General features: G+C 39.8%; 1 protein-coding gene across 1 annotated transcript in view; it reads left to right on the top strand.

The window, feature by feature from the left end:
• Positions 1-1,780: 1,780 nt before the first annotated feature.
• LOC131232631 (tubulin-folding cofactor D) overlaps positions 1,781-20,740 on the top strand; it is a 41,929-nt gene continuing 22,969 nt past the window's right edge. Inside the window, exons 1-5 of the mRNA XM_058229002.1 lie at positions 1,781-2,117; positions 3,886-4,433; positions 5,005-5,107; positions 7,728-7,913; positions 8,846-9,043. Of these exons, the coding sequence (XP_058084985.1) occupies positions 1,920-2,117; positions 3,886-4,433; positions 5,005-5,107; positions 7,728-7,913; positions 8,846-9,043 (1,233 nt within the window). The 5' untranslated portion in view covers positions 1,781-1,919. The remainder of the gene's footprint in view (positions 2,118-3,885; positions 4,434-5,004; positions 5,108-7,727; positions 7,914-8,845; positions 9,044-20,740) is intronic.

Genomic DNA, 20,740 nt, shown 5'->3' with positions numbered 1-20,740 from the left:
GGTTCGGATTGGGTTGAATCCATCGGATCGGACCGATTTCTTCCCAACTCTACCCACCACCATCACCCTCCTCTTCCTTCTCCTCTCTCTCCTTTCCACTCTCTCGGTCTCTTCTTCACTCATCTCTCAATCCAACTCAGTACCAACTCAACCCGACTTGGTACTTTTGACCGAATCGGACTCAGTTTGAATTAGTCCAAGTCAGACCGGAATTGGATTGAGTCAGGCATGCTGGACTCGATGTCAAGTTCAGGTTAGGCCTATTTCAAAACCGGATCAAGTTGAGTCAGCCCTAACTCGAACCGACTCCACTCAATAGCCATCTCTACTCACCCGTGGGGTTATTATGGGGCCTACCGCGATGTATGTATTATGTATCTAAGCCGTTTATCTGTTTTTTCATGTAATTTTAGAATATCATATGGAAAAATGAAGAATACCCAATAATCAAGTCGACCGTATCATAAGAAACAATGGTGATTAACAGTCTTACCATTAAAAACTTCTCAGGCCCACCTTAATATTTCGGTAGTTTTTATTACCATCTAATCTGTTGATGAGGTTACATGATCCTGTGTGAAAGGGAAAAAAAATTATCAGCTTGATCCAAAACTTCTGCGGTATGGTCCACTTGATAATTGGATCGGCATCATTTTTGAAATAACGCACTAAAATGATCTGAAAAAACGGATGGCCAGCGTGGATACATAATATATTCATCAGGGTAGGCCCACGCTAACCCCACCGTGAGGGCCGCACCGTCTTGGGTGAGTCTGGGATCTCACCTAATCCGCCCTCCTGCGAACCCTCTGACGCGAGCCGTGCTGCATATGTGACACATACGCTTACACAGTCCTAGCTATTCAAAATGTGGGCCCCACTGGAGATGGGTCATAATGCAAGAATCCCATCTGGTTATCAGTACCGCTGGTGGCCAAATAATTAACGGTCAACGTGAAAAATTTCAACAGTCCAAAATCCACAAGCAAATGCTCGGATGAATCAGGTATTAGGTTGACGTTTTATGTATAGCGGGGCCTCCTCTTCAGCCGGTTTGGATTGGTCTGTATGTATGCACAGAAGGGACGCGGATTTGCTACTGACCGGTTGATTAGCGAGACTCGCTACGGAAGTGACGTCACCATATTACGTGGGCTCCACCATAATGTATGTTTTATATCAACAGACCATCCATCTGGTGATATCATTTTAGGAATGAGCTAAAAAATTAGGAGTCCGGATCCTCTGTTATCAAGTCAAGAGAGAATTCCTGATACCCAAATCCTCATTGGTCCACGTCACCACTCACTAAAAAAATAAAAAAAATAAAAAACAGCTTCGGACGCCAAACCATTAGGGTAACAGGAATTCTCTGTTGACCTGATAATAGAGGATCCCGACTCAAAAATTAGCCGATCCAAATCTCGAGTGGACCCCATCACAGAAAAACAGTGGAGATTGAACACCTACCTCTAAAAACTTATAGGGCCACAGAAGTTTTCGATCAAGCTGATATTTGTATTTTCACTTCTTTCGTATACGTGCTGAATTATGAACATGTTGGATCTCAAATAAATATCATGGTGGGCCTTTGGAAGGTTTCAAAGGTGGCCGTCACTCTACCCACCCGTTTTATGTGGTGGGGTCCACTAGAGTGGGCGGTATGGATACTACATATACATCATGGTGAGGCCCATATAATATGGTGACGTCACTTCAGTAGCGAGTCTCGCTACTCAACCTGTCAGTAGCTAATCCGCGTCCGCACAGAAGGAGCATTCATCAGCACGGACAGGCATTTTTCCGTCACCCGCGATTGCAGTAGGCAGGCTGTCGACATCGTCTTCTCTTCACATATAAAAGCACCAGGCGGGAAGTGTAAGAGGGCCAGAGCGGCATCCTTCTCTCTCATATTTTCCATGTCTCCTCTCACGGCGGAAGAAGAATTCCAACAAGCAATAGAGGCACGGGAAGAAGACGATGAGCATGGCTGCAAAGAGAGAGTCCTTCTCAAATACTTCCTCCTGGAATGGGAAATCGTCAAATCTCTCCTCGACGGCATCATCTCCAGTGGCCGAGTTACTGATCTATCCACCGTAGGCAAGATTCGATCCATCGTAAGCGTTCCACTCCTCTTCTTTCCTTTCCTTTCTTTCTTTCATTTTATTTTTCTCCATTACCTTAAGTCCTAGAATTGAACAAAAAACACTCCAGAACGCGTGAAGGAATTCGACAACTTACTGAGTTGTAGTGAAATGCTCAGAGAAACTCAATATGTAATCATTCTCGATTTGGCAGTGTTATCTGAGATGGAATTCCTTATCGGAATCTGCATTTTCTTCTAACTTCAAGATCAACCCTAGTAATTCGTGCGAATTATTCATGAGATCTGAAGAAATGCAAGGATTTGTGGCACGGTGTGAAATTACACCCAAGGCATGAAATTAGTGATGATCCATGGTTTGGTAGCGTTGTCATTGAGAGGAATTATGTGATCCTTGAACTGTAGCTCTGCAGTGTACTTAGATTTTATGCGCGGCCTTGTTCCAGTAATCCAGACTGCTGACCTGTTCTGTTGTGCACCACTGGAAGATCTGAAGACTGAAGTTGAATGTGGACAGTTGCTGTATTTCTCTTCTTAACCGTCTATGTTCTAGGCGAATGCAAATTCGCTGTAACCTTGGGTTACAAGAATCCTTTGCAATCCCGAACGTGGACTACTTGAAATGCGCCGTGTGTGTGTCATGTGATGGGCCCACCATGAAAAGGGTAAATTTTTGTTTCATCCATGGAAGTCTCTGAATTGATTTGCAGGCCCACCACACAGAGTGCGCATGTGGCACATTTCAACTGGTCTGCATTAGGGGTTATGAGGATTCCTGTTACTCCAGTTACAAGCAATTCACGTTTGTTCTAGGCCGCAAACCTAAGGTTTAGGACTTGGTATTGTCCTATCAAGGATATCTTTTAGTACATGGTCCATCCACGTCGGCACACAACACACCAATGGTCTGGATTACTGAACGATGGGCCCCACTCGTCAAAACAGAATCGTAGTATGCTGTGCAAAGCTCGGTTTGAGGTCCCTATGATTCCTCTGCCAGGATTCCACTGATTAAGGCTACAATGGGGCCCTTTCATTTTTATCCGCAAGTTCTTCTCTCAATCCAAGTTTCCATTGAAAATGTACCTTGCATATAGTTTTCCACAAAGTCAGCTCTCACTTATGGCATCCCTCACCCTACGGGTGGTTTTTCAAAAGGCTGTTTTCTGATGGTATGGACGAAGTATAAGCTACCATCCCCAATTGAACAGAAGGTGCAGAAACTTTATTTCACTCAAATAGCTTGTGAAACTCATGTTCCCTGCTGCACTTGTTGTCATGATTCTTTTGCACCATATAAGGCTCTTTTTATTTTTTGGCCCTTAACTGAAAAATGAAGAAAATGAAAAAACATGTCTGTGGGCTTTGTGCTACAAGAACACTCAGCATGGAGCCTCGTCATGCTATGATCAAATGAATGTTGGGGAACATATATTACTGTGAAATGGATGTGCTTTGGGGCAGCGTGGAATGCTTAGGCATTGGATGCGATATGGTTTTCCACCTTTTCTGCCTCTAATTGATATCCAATGCACACCAGCTCCTACCTGAAAATAGTGAGCATTATTTTGAGTGAAACTGCATTCTTCCCATCTGCTTTTCAGGGGACCTACAAAGGTCCCCTCAACCCGAATTTGATTTGTTTTTTTGTGCTATAGTCTCCAGCACTCGTTGGATCTGTTTTACTTTCCCTTTTCGTTTTTTCTTTATCCTGCATATTTGATGCACATACTAAATTACTTGTTGCTATTCTGAGAAGATCCTCTTTCTCTATCATGCAGATTGATAAGTATCAACAGCAGGGTGAACTGCTCGAGCCTTACCTGGAGAGCATTGTTTCTCCTCTAATGCATATAGTCCGCTCAAAAACAATTGAAGTGGGGGTTGCCTCTGATGACATTCTTGAGATTATCAAGCCGCTATGCATTATTATTTATTCCCTCGTTACAGTTTGTGGATACAAGATGGTTATTAAATTCTTCCCGCATCAGGTTTCCGATTTAGAACTTGCGGTCTCTCTTTTGGAGAAGTGCCATCATGAAACAGCAATGTCGTCATTGCGGCAGGAAAGCACTGGGGAGATGGAGACCAAATGTGTCATACTTCTTTGGCTTTTCATACTAGTTTTGATTCCATTTGACATCTCATCCGTGGATACTAGTATTGCATATGGTGAATATGTTGGAGGACTTGAGCCCTCCCCTTTGGTATTAAAGATTGTTGGGTTTTCCAAGGATTACCTTTCAAATGCTGGCCCCATGCGTAGAATAGCTGGATTGCTGCTTTCAAGGCTTCTAACACGACCGGACATGCCAAAGGCTTTTAGCAGGTTTGTTATTAGCACTTTTTTCCTTTTAGAATGAGGTTACCAAACCTTATTGATTTTCAGCACAGTGTATAAAGTACTGCTTGCCTGGATCCATTTTTTGTAGCTCATACTTCATGAATTCATTTTGAAAAGAAAAAAAATAATCATTCATGATCAACATATTGCTGCACAAGGATGGCAGTTGGTTGGGTTTCCTAGACTTGTTGTGTCTGAGTTTGACACATGCCTGTGTCTAACTGTCTAAGTGGCATTTTGTTTAATTGGTTGAGGTAATAATGTTGAGTTCTACAAGCCCCCTTCTTAAGACTTCACACCTCTCTTTAGCTTTTGTGAAGACATTGAATGGCATTCATCTATTGGATGGACCTTGGAGCTTGTTTTTATAATGCTTCTAGATCCATCTGCAGTAACTCTGTATACAATAATATTTTTTCCTTTCATGGAGACCAATTTCGATATGCAAGTTCTATTTCATTTCATTTCCTAATGCAAATTCTATCATATGTTGCAAGTTGAAGCCTTTCTAGTGATCCTTCAGCTTACACATTTATCCCTTTGGATACTCCTTCAGCTTCATGGAATGGACACACGAAGTTCTATCTTCTGTCACAGAAGATGTTGCAGATCACTTTCGACTTCTTGGAGTTTTGGAAGCCTTGGCGGCTATTTTCAAGGTTTAATTTTGTCTCTCCTGTGTTATAACCACATTTATATGCATGCTCTGTTTTTCTTACATGTACAAAATGATGCCAACATAAGAATAGAACAATGTTGGCTGTGATTCAAACCATGAAACTTTTGATGCAAACTATGAAATTGTTCCTCATTGCAAGTTGTTCATTCTGTTGTGGGCTGCAACAATGACAAATTGGACCCCTATCTACTCAATTCATGTATTGAAAATTGATATGTATAATCACCATCATCATAATCATAGCATTTCCCAACTATTGGGAGTCCACTTTTCTCATGATTGCTTGGCAGAAGTTCAATGACCGGCTGCCTAACTAATGTCAACTCTTCTTTACTCGAGCATGGGATGGCCGGTGCATTGCTACTGGGAGTCTGAAAATTGAAATGACTAGAGAATGAATATTTGGGTTTTCCTCAAGTTCCCCTAGAGTTGTTGGGTTGGGCTTGGGGCATGGGCATGGTCAGGGTCAGCCTGAGCCAGAACATGAACCAAAACTGAAGTTAGCCATTTTTTTTTTGGCTTGACCTTGATCCAATTAAAATTTTGTCGAGCCTGAACATGGTCCTGTTAAGCAATTTCTACATGCACACTAACTGAATGTAACACATGCACTTCACACACTACTAATGTACAATATTTTTATCATGATCTGGGTCTGTCCAAGTGCAATCTGATATGATGGACCTATCAGCTTGACGTGAGCCCTGCCTGATTACTAATTGAGCCCAAAATGACACAAACCAATATGCCTAGGAAGTATAGGTCCGAGCCAACCCTAGACGGGCCTAAAGGTCTCACGCCTGGAGGGCTGGCCCTATCTGTTGACAGTTGACACCCTTAAGTGCACCTGACATCAAAGAGGAATGACCTATGTACCATATACTCACCTATCTATATAAATATCTGATTGGCAAAACTAACCAATATGTATATGTTGTTTCTATGACATTTCTTATCCTTCATTTTGTTACCGACTCATTTGATGCTTATAGCTTGTCAGGTGTATTCAGGCATTGTTACTGGGGTTTCTAATGCTGCACTAATTACACGATTTGCTTCTATCGTTCTTCAGTTTTAAAATTATTTCCCAGAGCCCAGCACTGGAATAAAATCTGTTGGACACCAAAGATGGTGGCAGACACATTGTTTATACTCCAAATTGCAGTAGTGTTACATGATCTGTTTTGTTATTGTTGGGTTTAAAACAGTTAGCATTATGGAATGCAGAGAAAGAGAGCTCTTTCTGATGGAAAATGTTTGTATTATCCACTGATCAACGTTAGTCCATGGTGGTATTTGCAGTACGTGGCACTGATTAGTCAATTTCATTTTTGCGATAGAATGATATGTTAATATAATCTTGGGAAGCATTTACCTGTCTAGATGCTTTTAGGCCATTTGAGGTTGATGTTCATTTCTACAGGTCAGCTGTTCTTGGTGACAGTTTCCGGTTCTCTTACTCATGGTTTATCTGCTTGAATATTTAGTCAGCTTGAGGTGTTGTTGGGTTCTGAAATCATGAACTATGTTATTGACTTTCAAGAATATAAAATTGCTTGAAGCTGACAGTTCTATTGTGCAGTGTTGTCAAAATCCTATGATTCATGATTTATGATTTGAGTCGAATCTTAAGCAAAACGATTCAAATCCCAATTTTGAATCCCTTTTTATATGAATCTTACGATTTTATGATTTGAATTGTACGATTTACGATTCAAATTCCAATTTATGATTCAAATTATACGTATTTTCTTCTATTTTATGCTACACTTGGCTTTGATTTTATGGTTTTAAATTGGTGTTGGCTTTAAGAATCATTTAGACAAAGCTTTTAAAAAAATGAATCGTTTAGAAAAGGTAAATTATTTTATTTTGTTCTTTATGACAGATTAAATGATATATATTCTCTTCAATGTTAAATTGTCGAGCTTTCTTTTTTTATTTTTTAATTTTATTTAATGATTTCTTACTTCTTAACTGCGGCGTTGAACCACCAAATTGATGTATGACTTATCTGGAATGCTTTTATAGATGGTTACGATCATGTTGACTTATATGTATTGTGGAATGATGGTTAGAAGTCAAAATATATTTTTTCATCAGTCTACAGAATCAAATGTCACTTTTCCAATATGATTCTATATTCAAGAAAGGTAACAAGAACATCAATTATTGAAGGATCCTTGAATGGTTTTGTAAGGAAAATTTCTTGAAAGACAAAGAAAAAGGAAAGGTAAGAATCCTTTAACACTATCGCGACATGGTATTACTTGGTGCATATTGATGGCAAAAGGATGGTTGCAAAGTTTTTTATTTTTTTTCCTGATTTATTTATGTTTTTCATATTTTTAAGAAAATCATAAAAATCTTATGATTTATGATACCATTTTCGATTCGATACGATTCAACCCCTATTATGATTTGCGATATGATAACGATTTTGACAACACTTGTATCGTGGCACATTCTTCAATTGGAAAGGATATCATGGAACATTGATCTAGTATGCTTTCTTTTTCTTGTGTATCTAATAGCTTTCTAATTCCTGGCGATTTTAGTACCTTTTTATGACTTAACTTGAGTTTCTCTTCATAATGCAGGTTGGTAGCCGAAAGGTTTTACTGGATGTGGTTCCTATTGCTTGGAATGACACCTCCTCCTTGATCAAATCCACTGCTGCAGGTAGGAGTTCTCTGCTTCGCAAATTTCTGGTCAAATTAACTCAGCGCGTTGGGCTTGCATGCCTACCTCACCGTTCCTCTTCATGGCACTATGTGATTAGCCAAGTAAGCTTTCACTTCTCACTGTGACTTGCTTTGCCTGTTTCTTGCATTAACCTTCTGAGCTCCTTAATTGATGGTATGCTTGATTTTCCTCTGTTTTTGTGCTTTTAGGCATTCGTGTTCATTTGAGCTTTCTTATCTCATCACTTCTTAAATATACCACTTCCTTGTGCAGGTCCTTTTTTTAAGACCGTATAACATGTTTTGATATGGACTAGTATATATTCGTCCCTGATTGACAGATCTGATACTATATGTTAGAAAACAACCCCAAATTCTCCATATGTGGTTCACCTGAAGGCTGTAATCATTTTTATAAGGACTATGTTATGTATCTTAGTGAAGGTAGGGACAAAATAATAATTTCTATAGGACAATGAAGATTTTCAACAATTCATTCGATGGATAATGACAAAATTTTAAATGGTGAGCAACAATTCAGAGGGTTAGTTAAATAAAATGACCCAGAGAGGTAACAATATGGGAAATAAAAGTAGGAGAAAAGGCTTGAGCTGGCTTTTCATGGATTGGAGAATAAATTTTAGAATTGTTTAAGAGAAGAAGGATAATTAATTGAGAAATGTGTAAGTTATTTTTGACATGATGGGTGGCTAATGTGCATCTGTTTCACATTTATAGGGAAGCCATCTCAATTGTTGATGCTTTAGAATATCAGTAGTTGGGCTTACTGAGTTGCATTGGAGAGTTGGTTCTGCTGGAAGGTGGTTTCAAAATTGCAGAATTGTATTTGTTTATCTTCTACTTAAAAGTCTATCACTGTTGATATATGCTTTTGTCTTGGATGGATTTTCTTTACAGCTAATTTTTACTTAAAAGCTTTTGAAATCAAGATAGTGTCGTCTTCATACTTTCCCCTCTTTTTGCGAGTTCTCTCCCCATGTTGATGAGCTTTTTTGTACTTCGTTCAATATTAGGGAAGAAACAGCTTACTGCCAGAGAATGTTTCCTCAAATATAGCTACCAAAAATGATTCCTGTGATCATGGTCAAGAGGGAGATTTAAGTGCTCATACACAAACTCCTAGATGCCCAGACGAAGAAGATGGAGACATGGATGTACCTGAAATCATAGAGGAGATAATAGAGCTGCTATTGTCTGGGTTGAGAGATACGGTATGTATGAATGATGTAATTATATCCCTATGTAAAACTAAACAAATATTGGTTACCATAATGCCTTAATTCTGTATTGTTTCTTTCAATTCTTTGTTTTCATTTATGTTTCTACATGTTTATTTCCCAAAGTACCAACTAATGTTTATCCTAGCAATGCTAAAGTGCCATTTTAAAGCTGCCGAACATCATGACTCTGTCCTAGTTTTTGCAAACTGCAATTATTCTACATATTTGTAAAGCCTAGTGAATTTCTCGCTCAATGCTTATGCTTAAAGCTGGAACTGTTGATAGTATGTTTGCTTGCAAAGATATGTAAGAGTCTTTGATGCAGGAAGAAATTCTTGATTGCTAGAGTGTCACACAGATGCAAATAAATTTAAAAAAAAAGGAAAGAAAGAAAAGAAAAGAAAAAATCTATGCAAATAATTAAAATTAAAAATACATTGGATCCAAAACAAGTACTTATTGACTCGCAAAATTCTAGTTCTAGTTCAATTTGGAAACCCTATACGATTAGAATTTCTTGATCCTTAACACTCATCTTATACCAAGCAGGAAACCAGCATAATTAGTAATGATCTTAACCAAAAGAAATTAGAAAGTGAATATTAACTTTTCATAGACCATTAGACGCAAACCGCCTACCAAAACGTTAAAATAGCAAAAAATGGACATTGTGTCCTTAATCTTGTAACTGAATTGGAGCCCTGAAAACAGTGTCAAAACAAAGTTACATAGTGAAAATTTCTCTTCTGGAACATAGCTCTCGTTGAGTAGATATTCAGAGACTACTGTCATTCATACAGTTGCTGGTGGAGTTCCTTTGTTTTTTTTTTTTTTTTTTTGAGAAGTAATGGTAATTTGATTAAAGAGAAAGGGATTAGAAAAAGAAGGATCAGCCTGCTGAGAAGGTGAGAAGATTATCCTTTGACAAAAGACAAATTACATCCCTTTAAATTAACAGAGTATGTTGCCCACTCGACCACATACCGTTGCACCCTCTGAACTATAGCAGTTGCCGAGTTGGAAACTCCCTCGAAACATCTCCTGTTTCTTTCTTCCCACACCAACCACCAAGCAGCCAAGAGGAACATTTTGCAGATTGTGGTTCTATCTTTTCCTAACTTTGGCCCATGCCAGCTATATAGCAGCTTATCGGTTGATTCAGGGAAGGACCAAGCAACCTTGAAAGTTTGAAGAATCGCTGTCTACACCTGACTGATGAAAGGGCAGTGGACAAATAGATGGTCCACTGATTCTGCATCCTCCATGCGGCAAAGGCAAATATTTGTAATTGTCATACCCCTCTTCCTCAAGTTGTCGACAGTCAGCACCACCCCGTTCTTCGCTACTAGCCAGCCAAATACTGCTATCTTTTGTGGAACCTTGAACTTCCATACTGAACCTGTCCTGATATTTTCCACCAAAGAATGTTTCCTATCAATAAAGTTGTACAGAGATTTAACCGAGAAAGAGCCGGACTTGTCAACTCTCCATTTCAGGCTATCTTCTCTCTCCTGATCTATCTCGCAACTTATGATGCGTCGTTGCAGGGCTGCATATTCTTCGATCTCCCAGTCATGGAGATTTCTTCTGCATGTGGGATTCCACAGTCTGGTGCCCTATGATGGAGAAGCAGTCAGCCACTCGGATTGACTGATTTGTAGTGAGGCGGAAAATATTCGGAAAATCATCTTTTAAGGTAGATTCCCCCAACCATGTCTTCCCAGAAACGCGTATTATCACATTTTCCTATTGTTATGCCAATACCTTTGATTACCTCCGTCTTTGAAGAAAGAACTCCTTTTCACAGTGCAAATGCTCTATAAACTGATGATTCCTTTGTCCACCAACCTCCCTCAGATCTTCCATATTTGCTCTTGATGAGTCTATTCCACAACGATCCTTTTTCAGTCCCAAGTCTCCAAAAGCATTTACCTAGAAGAGCTCGATTCATTGTTTTGAGATTTCTTATGCCAGCACCCCCGTCTTGAGCATGCTTGCACACCTCCTTCCATTCAACCAAATGGGATTTTTTTTTTTACTCCTTTCCGTGCCATAAAAAATCTCTCTTGAGTCTATCAAGGGTTAGTAGGATCGACGCCGGACATTTGTACAATGACATAAAATATAGTGGCAAGCTTGATAAAGCTGATTTTATCAGTGTAAGCCGGCCTCCCAATGATAGGTATCTGCACTTCCATCTAGCCAGGTATTTCTCGACTCTTTCAATAACTTTGTCCCACAAGCGCTTGAGGGGTTTCCCTACACATAGGGGCAGACCAACAAACATTGTTGGAAGAGATCCCATAGGACAATAAAAAATGTCAGCGAATCTTCTATTTTTTTTTTCCATATTAACACCAAACATCTTCAATTTAGTAAGATTGATTTTGAGACCTGAAACTGCTTCGAAGCATCTAACTATTGTGCGCAGGTTGCTCAGTTTCGTCTGCTTTGCTTCACAAAAAAGGATTGTGTCATCTGCAAACCGTATATGAGAAATGGAATTTTCCGTACCCTTCACCCTGAAACTGCTGACAATGCCTTCTTCTTGACCCTTTTTCAACATTCTAGATATGGTCTTGCCCACAATTAGAAATAAGAATGGGGATAAAAGATCGCCTTGCCTTAGGCCTCTTGAACTAGAAAAGAATCCTTTTGGGGATCCATTAAGTAATACGAAAAATGAAGGAGATCGGACACGAACCCCCATCCATCAAATCCACTTTTCCCCAAACCCCATTCGATTCAACATGTACTGAAGGAATGTCCAGTCCACATGATCATAAGCCTTTTGCAGGTCGAGCTTGCATAAGAGACCCATTCGACCGGATCTATAACAAGAGTCCAAACATTCCGATGCAATTAAAGCTTCGTTAATAATTTGTCTACCTGGAACAAACGCGTTTTGGTTGTCGGAGATGATCTTTCCTAACACACGTTTAAGACGGGATGCCAACACTTTAGCCAATATCTTGTAAGGGGCTCCCAAAAGGTTGATTGGTTTGTAGTTTGTTATGGAATCTGCTCCCGAAAATTTTGGGATGAGAACTAAGAAAGAGGTCCCCAATTCTTTCGATAGTCTGGCTCTGTTGTGGAATTCTGAAATGAACTCTACAATGTCTCCCTTTAACATGTCCCAAAATGATTGGAAGAAGGTGATTGGGAAACCGTCTAGACCAGGAGCCTTGTCTCCTTCTAATTCATCTATTGCACCTTTGATTTCTTCAAGAGAGCACTGGGCTTCCAGGAAACTGCTTTCTTCTGTTGAAATGCGATCGAAGTGGAGGGTATCAAGCTTGGGCCCATCCCATCCCTCATCGCAGGACAGGTTTTTGAAGTAATGAATAACTTCTGTTGTTATACCCTCCTTATCCTCTGTTCGTTCCCCATCCTCTGTCCGTTCCCCATCCTCTGTCCGTTCCCCATTCATCACTAAACTGAGAATTTTATTATTTCTTGCTCGAGCCGAAGCTATAGAGTGGAAAAATCTTGCGTTTTTATCTCCTTCCTTTATCCATTTGCTTCTCAATTTCTGTTTCCAGGAAATTTCGTCTTCAAGGACCCTGGTTGTGTAGTTTTGGATTAACTAAAGTCTTCTGGTCTGCTGATTTGCTGGAATTTGATCTCTTTTAGTATTGGAGTCAATTTTCTGTAGCTCTGCAAGAATTTTAATTGTTTCCAATTCCCTCTTTAGAAGTTCCACTGATTTCCACTCCATCTTAATTTTGAGGAGTTTCAATTTTCTGCACAGTTTGAAACCTGTGTAACCCTCCACCTTAATATCTGTCCACCATTCCTGAATTAACTAATGGAAGTCTTCAATCTTCAACCAAGAAATGTCGAATTTGAACGGCTTAGGGCCCTAGTTTTGAACATCTGCTGAGAGAAGGAGCGGGCTATGATCAGAGGTTGGTCTCGGGAGTGTAGATTGGGAGATAAGAGGGAAGGCTTCTGTCTAATCTGCTAAAACCAAGAACCTGTCGAGCCTCGCGAGTAAGGTATCCCGTATCGGTATCGGTTGGCGTAACGGTGCCCACCGATACCGATACGGATACAGGGGTGTAACGGCAATCAAGCTGAGCGCTGACACTCCTCGAGCTCCGAGTTGTACGAACGGTTCAAAGGAGATCAAAGTTTTATAGGCTCCACAGTGATGTATTTATTATATCCACACTGTTCATCTATTTTTAAATATTATTTTAGAGCATTACCTAAAAAATGAATCGTATCCAAAGATCGTCTGGACCACACCAAAAATAGCAAGGATAATGATTTTCACGTTAAACAATTCGTAGGCCCACGTAACATTTATTTTCCATCCAATCTGTTGATAAGGTAAAAAAGACCCGAATGAAGAGGAAAAACTAATTTCATATTGATCTAAAAGTTATGTGATCCCAAAAAAGTTTTCAATGGTAGACGTTCAATCCCCCATTGCTTTTTGCAGTGTGGTCCACTTGATAATTAGATCTGTATTATTTTTCGTGTCAAGCCTTAAGACAATCTCGTCAAATGAATGGACGGTTTAGATATAACACATTCATCATGCGTGGGGCCCAAAAAACTTTGACATGTGTGCTACACTTCACAATCCAAGTCTCACCTAATTTGGGACCATAAAAAATTGTACCAAAGACATATTAACTTAAAATTTACTAATTAAATTATAAACTGCAATTGCTAACTCACAATGCCAAAATCAAATTATTTGAATAGTTTTTAATTGTTATTTGGTATACTCTTATTTTTTAAAATAGGGCCTTTTGGTTTTTTTCATGATTCACTATCCAATAAATGTCCACTAATACATAAGTGGGATAATGACAATAAATTGCATGAATTTGAGGCTAATTTGGGGCATAGATTGGTCCTCCAAGTCAGCCCGAAATTGGCAACGCCATCTACCTGAATTTAATTTCATTTTTTTAAAGAACTACTGGGAGAAAGATATTAAATTGTTAAGTATATAAATTAGATATTTAGAAAATTAAATATATACATTTTGTAGTCAAATTCAGGTTACCTGGTTCAAAAATTAATCAGACAGTCCGATACAACTTCTCACCAAAGAGTGGACCGTTACACCACCATAAACATGTTCCAATTTATAAATGAATGCATATTTGGAATGCTTAGAATATACCGGATTTAATACATATTTTTTTAATTTTTTTTGGAAATTTTTTTTTTTAACGCCGTTATGGGCCGTTACGCCCCTGTATCTCCGTTACGACCCCGTATCTGTATCAGTTTTAGAGGTCACCGTTACGCCAACCGATACCGATACGGGACACCTTGGTTGGAAGAGATCCCGTAAGACAATAAAAAATGTCAGCGAATCTTCTAATTTATTTATTTATTTTTTTTCCATATTAACACCAAACATCTTCAATTTAGTAAGATTGATTTTGAGACCTGAAACTGCTTCGAAGCATCTAACTATTGTGCACAGGTTGCTCACTTTCGTCTGCTTTGCTTCACAAAAAAGGAGTGTGTCATCTGCAAACCGTATATGAGAAATGGAATTTTCCGTACCCTTCACCTTGAAACTGCTGACAATGCCTTCTTCTTGACCCTTTTTCAACATTCTAGATAGGGCCTCGCCCACAATTAGAAATAAGAATGGGGATAAAAGATCGCCTTGCCTTGGGCCTCTTGAACTAGAAAAGAATCCTTTTGGGGATCCATTAAGTAATACGAAAAATGAAGCAGATCGGACATGAACCCCCATCCATCAAATCCACTTTTCCCTAAACCCCATTTGATTCAACACGTACTGAAGGAATGTCCAGTCCACATGATCATAAGCCTTTTGCAGGTCAAGCTTGCATCAGAGACCCATTCGACCGGATCTATAACAAGAGTCCAAACATTCCGATGCAATTAAAGCTTCGTTAATAATTTGTCTACCTGGAACAAACGCGTTTTGGTTGTCGGAGATGATCTTTCCTAACACACCTTTAAGACAGGACGCCAACACTTTAGCCAATATCTTGTAAGGGGCTCCCAAAAGGTTGATTGGTCTATAGTTTGTAATGAAATCTGCTCCCGAAAATTTTGGGATGAGAACTAAGAAAGAGGTCCCCAATTCTTTCGATAGTCTGGCTCTGTCGTGGAATTCTGAAATGAACTCTACAATGTCTCCCTTTAACATGTCCCAAAATGATTGGAAGAAGGTGATTGGGAAACCGTCTAGACCAGGAGCCTTGTCTCCTTCTAATTCATCTATTGCACCTTTGATTTCTTCAAGAGAGAACTGGGCTTCCAGGAAACTGCTTTCTTCTGTTGAAATGCAATCAAAGTGGAGGTTATCAAGCTTGGGCCCATCCCATCCCTCATCGCAGAACAGGTTTTTGAAGTAATGAATAACTTCTGCTGTTATACGCTCCTTATCCTCTGTCCGTTCCCCATCCTCTGTCCATTCCCCATTCATCACTAAACTGAGAATTTTATTATTTCTTGCTCGAGCCGAAGCTATAGAGTGGAAAAATCTTGCGTTTTTATCTCCTTCCTTTATCCATTTGCTTCTCAATTTCTGTTTCCAGGAAATTTCGTCTTCAAGGACCTTGGTTGTGTAGTTTTGGATTAACTAAAGTCTTCTGGTCCGCTGATATGTTGGAATTTGATCTCTTTTAGTATTGGAGTCAATTTTCTGTAGCTCTGCAAGAATTTCAATCATTTCCAATTCCCTCTTTCGAAGTTCCACTGATTTCCACTCCATCTTAATTTTGAGGAGTTTCAATTTTCTGCACAGTTTGAAACCTGCGTAACCCTCCACCTTAATATCTGTCCACCATTCTTGAATTAACTAATGGAAGTCTTCAATCTTCAACCAAGAAATGTCGAATTTGAATGGCTTAGGGCCCTAGTTTTGAACGTCTGCTGAGAGAAGGAGTGGGCTATGATCAGAGGTTGGTTTCGGGAGTGTAGATTGGGAGATAAGAGGGAAGGCTTCTGTCCAATCTGCTGAAACCAAGAACCTGTCGAGCCTCGCGAGTAAGGTATCCCGTATCGGTATCGGTTGGCGTAATGGTGCCCACCGATACCGATACCGATATGGGGGTGTATTGGCGATACGGGGGCGTAACGGCCCGTAACGGTGTAAATTTTTTTTTTTTGCCAAAAAAATGAAAAAATATGGATTAAATCCGGAATATTCTAAGCATTCCAAATATGCATTCATTTATAAATTGGAACATGTTTATGGTGGTGTAACGGTCCACTCTTTAGTGAGAAGCTGTATCGGACTGTCTGATGAATTTATGAACCAGACATCCTGGTATTGGCTATAGATATTTTATATTTAATTATTTTACTATATAATATCAATATGAATTAATTAGAATGAATCTAATGCCAAAATATCTCATATTTGTAGGTTGACTTGTGTACATTTTATTTCAACATACAATCTAGGGACTTTTATGTCCAATTATATAATTCATATATCTAACAAATTAATATAATTTTTCCCAATAAATCTTAAGAAAAAATTTGAAATTATATTCAAGTAAATAGTGTCGTTGATTTAGAACTGATTTGGTGGACCATTTGATGCCCCAAGTCAATGTTAAATTCATGCAATCTATTGGCACTTATCTCACTAATGGATTGGTGGATATTTATTGAACAGTGATAAATGAAAAATATCAAATGATCATATTTAAAAAAACCAAGTGTTTGCAAATTAACGGTGAGAATCATTTAAACAATTTAATTTTGGAATTGTGACTTGGCAACAATAGTGCCATAATTTAATTTATTAATTTTGAGTTAATGTATGCCTCATGGACAATTTTTACGGCCATGTACATAGGGCCCACCATGATGTATGTATTGTATATCAATGACATCCATCTGTTTTATCAAATCATTTTAAGGCATGGTCCAAAAATAAGGTAGATCCAGATCTAAAGTGGACCACTAGTGGGTGAGGCCTTGAAATTGGGGTCCACCTTGATGTATTTGTATATCCGTGCCGTCAATCTATTTTGCCAACTCATTTTAAAGCATGATCCAAAAAATCAGGTAGATTTAAATCTTAGGTGGACCACTAGTGAATGATGCACTGAACATAGGACCCACCTTGATGCATTTGTTGTATATCCATGCTGTCCATCCTTTTTGCCAACTCATGGTCCAAAAAATGAGGCAAATCCAAATCTTTGGTGGACCACACAATAGGGATTGAATTCCCACAATTAAAACTTATATTATTATTATTATTATTATTATTTGTTAATATTATTTTTGAAGTTGCGAACTTGTGTTTTCCTTGATCCATGTCCATGCAACCTATTCAACAGTTTCAATGGTAAATAAACATTACAGGGTCATAATGGGCATTCAATCCTACCGTTCGGTTCACTTGAGATCCGAATCTACTTCATTTTAGAGACCACGCCTTGAAATGATCAAGAAAAACTGATGGGTGGCATGAATATATAATATAACACATAAATCAAGGTGGACCACATGCACAAAAACAATGCAAGTGCACGGTGGACATTCAATCCTATTGTGCGGTCCACTTAAGATCTGGATCTGCTTCCTTTTAGGGACTATGCCTTGAAATGATCAGGAAAAACTGATGGGTGGCATGGATATATAATACAACACATAAATCAAGGTGGGCCACATGCGCTAAAATAATGCAAGTGTACTAAGCGGCATACGCTGCACACTACCGATGAAACTGGGCGCGGATTAGCTACCTACAGGTTTGAGTAGCGAGTCACGCTACTGAATTGACATTACCAAGTTCCGTGGGCCCCAACATAATGTAAGCTTTATATCCACACCTTCCATCCATTTGTAGAGATCATTTTAGGGCAATATCCAAAGAATGAGTTAAATCCAAAGCTCCAGTGGACCCCAGCACAGAAAACTGTGGGGACAATGACGCCCACCATTAAAAACTTCTAAAGGCCACGAAAGTTTTAGATCAAGCTGATATCTGTGTTTTACCTTATTTCATGTCTTTTTTAACTTTCGAACGGGTTGGATTTCAAATAAAAATTATGGTGGGCCTTAGGATAGTTTCAACGGTGGGAATCACTCTCCCCACTGTTTTCTGTGGTGGGGTCCACTACATCTTTTTATCTGCCTCAATTCTTTGGCTCATGCCCTAAATAATATCTCAAAATGGATGGACGGTGTGGATACAACACATACATCATAGTGGGGTCCACAGAACTTGTTGATGTCACTTCAGTAGCTGACTCGCTACTAACCTGTCAGTATCTAATCCGCGTCCGGCCACGCCTCCATTCATTTTTTTTTTTGAGATTGGGACAGAGGGAGAGAGAAATGAGAGGGAAAAATAAAAATAAAAAGAAAAAAATGAGAAGGAAAGAAAGAGAAAATGAGAGGAGGAGAAAACGAGAGGGAAAAAGAAAGAGGGTGGAGAGGTAGTTGCACCAGAGGGAAAAGAAGAAGAAGAAGAAGCAGGAGGAGCTGCAGTAGCGCCGTGATGAATTACAGCAGTGCCGCGGAGAAGAAGAAGAAGAAGAAGAAGAGGAAGCGAGAATAAGGTTAGATTTTTTTTTTTTTTTTTCCCCTTTAAGGGTTACTGCCCGTAACAACTGTTACGGGCTCGTTACGGCCGTTATGCCTTTTAACGGCCGTTACGGCCCTGTAACGGCCATTTTGGTTTCGTTTTCTACACCTCTCCGTTTCAGCCCCGTATCACGTAACGGTAACCGCCTTTACCGTTACGAATCGGCCATTACGGCCGAAACGTAACCGATTTGGGATACCCTGCTCGCGAGGGTTGGATTTTCCCATTCATTAGACCATGTGAATCTGGCTCCGATGAGAGGAAGGTCCACCAGTTCTTGATCATCTATCCAGTTTGAGAAGAGTTTCATGGCTGTAGATATAGAACCCCCTTCAACTTGTCTTCTGCATAACGTGTAATATTGAAGTCTCCCCCCTATAACCCAAGGCCCACTGAATTTCTGCCTGGCTTCATTCAACTTCGCCCAGAAAATATTTCTCCTCTTCTAGGTTGGGACCATAAACAGAGGTGATTAAACATCTGAAGTTTGTACAATTGTCTTTGAGAATGACCGAGACTGAAAAGTCTCCTATCCAGCTCTGCTCCATGGACCAAGAAGAAGATCTCCATGCCACTAGAATGCCTCCCGAACTTCCTGTAGCATTTAGAGTCTTCCACTGAGCGTCCTTTGCCTTCCATATACTACCCATAAGCTTGGCGTTGAAATTCGGAATCTTTGTTTCCTGGATACATATTACGTCTGCTTTGCTTCTCTCATTGATATCTGTGATGAGGTTTTGCCTAGATCCCATTCCTCTTACATTCCAAGACAGGATTTTCATTTATGAAACTGATCTTCCCTAACGATTTCTCTTGTTTCCTCCCAATCGACCCCCGAAAGATGAGATGGAACTTTGTTGAAGCTGTTTTGGTTCCTTGTTGCTGTTTGTCTTGAGGATGGATTTGTTGGGTGATTTCCTACTTATCAGCGGTTTCCCACGGGATTCTATGCATTGGAACAGAGCTAGGAAATCTTCTGGATGGTCTCCAAAAGAAAGACCGATCGATCTGCCTACGTGATCCATAGCTTCCCTGATCCACCTCTTCTTTAGAAGAATATTCATCAGAGTTTCCCTTTGAGTTGCCGGATTTGAATCTGATGGATCCTCTCCCCCCATTAGATTTGTTACGAATTTGAAGAGGTTCTGCCTCTATGATATCCTCATCGCTATCTTCCTGGAATAAGGTAACAATGGCCTTCTCGGACATATCTTCCCTGGACCTCTTTGACAACGAGCTTGAACTGTTCGAAGATGTTGTCCCCCCCGATCGACTGGATAGAACCTCACCGTCCGATTCGAACGACGCTTCGTCTTCCGCCAGAGGAGATGAGGGGTTGACCATACTGTTGGGACCCGATCTGTAAGGAATGAGGTGATTCGATAAGTGAGGAGTGTAGCACTCCTCGACTCAGGTCTCTCCATTCAAAGTAGAGTCCACTGGGTCTGTAGGCTTGGGATGCCTTAGATTAGGTTCGACCTTTGGATCTGAGTCCTGAAATAAAATCGTTTGGTTTGGAACGTCCTGATCGAAAATATCTTTACTCATCGAATCCTGAGCCTCTTGATATGAATCGTTCGGGAGATCCGAAGCGTTCTCTTCGAAGCTAGCCTCGAGATCGATTTGACTCATCGAGTCCCGAGCCTCCCTCAAATGAACATGTGTAACGCTGTTATTGCCTTGGCTTACAAAATCCTCGATTTTCTGACCGGCGTCTGGCCTTCTTGGAATCCGATCCGAACTTGAGTGCATCTCGTCCCTCCAGGCGTCGCTACTCTCCTTGGATAAGAGACGTGTGTCCTCCTTTGCCAGAGCTATTGCGTGTGTCAGACATCCCCTATTTGATCTGATATCTTCGGGACAACTCTTACCTGGGTTGCGACACGTAGCCATATGGGTAGGTACTCTATGGTTGTTCATGATTGAAGCACGTATTACTCTATAACTTATGTTTGCCCAGATACACCATCGGAAACATTTTCTTTCAAATTTTCTAAATCAAAACAAATGAGCTCATGTGAATTTGTTTTTTTCTTTCATTTGTTTCTTTCCTTCTTTTTTTTTTCCCCCCCTTTTCGGCTTCTGATTCTTTTCTTGTTTCTCTTTTAGCCTCTTTGGTTGTTCGTGAG

This window comes from Magnolia sinica, chromosome 18 (genome assembly GCF_029962835.1).
Source record: "Magnolia sinica isolate HGM2019 chromosome 18, MsV1, whole genome shotgun sequence".
Taxonomy (NCBI): Eukaryota; Viridiplantae; Streptophyta; class Magnoliopsida; order Magnoliales; family Magnoliaceae; genus Magnolia; species Magnolia sinica.
Note: the sequence above shows the minus strand (reverse complement) of the source record. Positions and strands in the feature narration are given on the sequence as shown.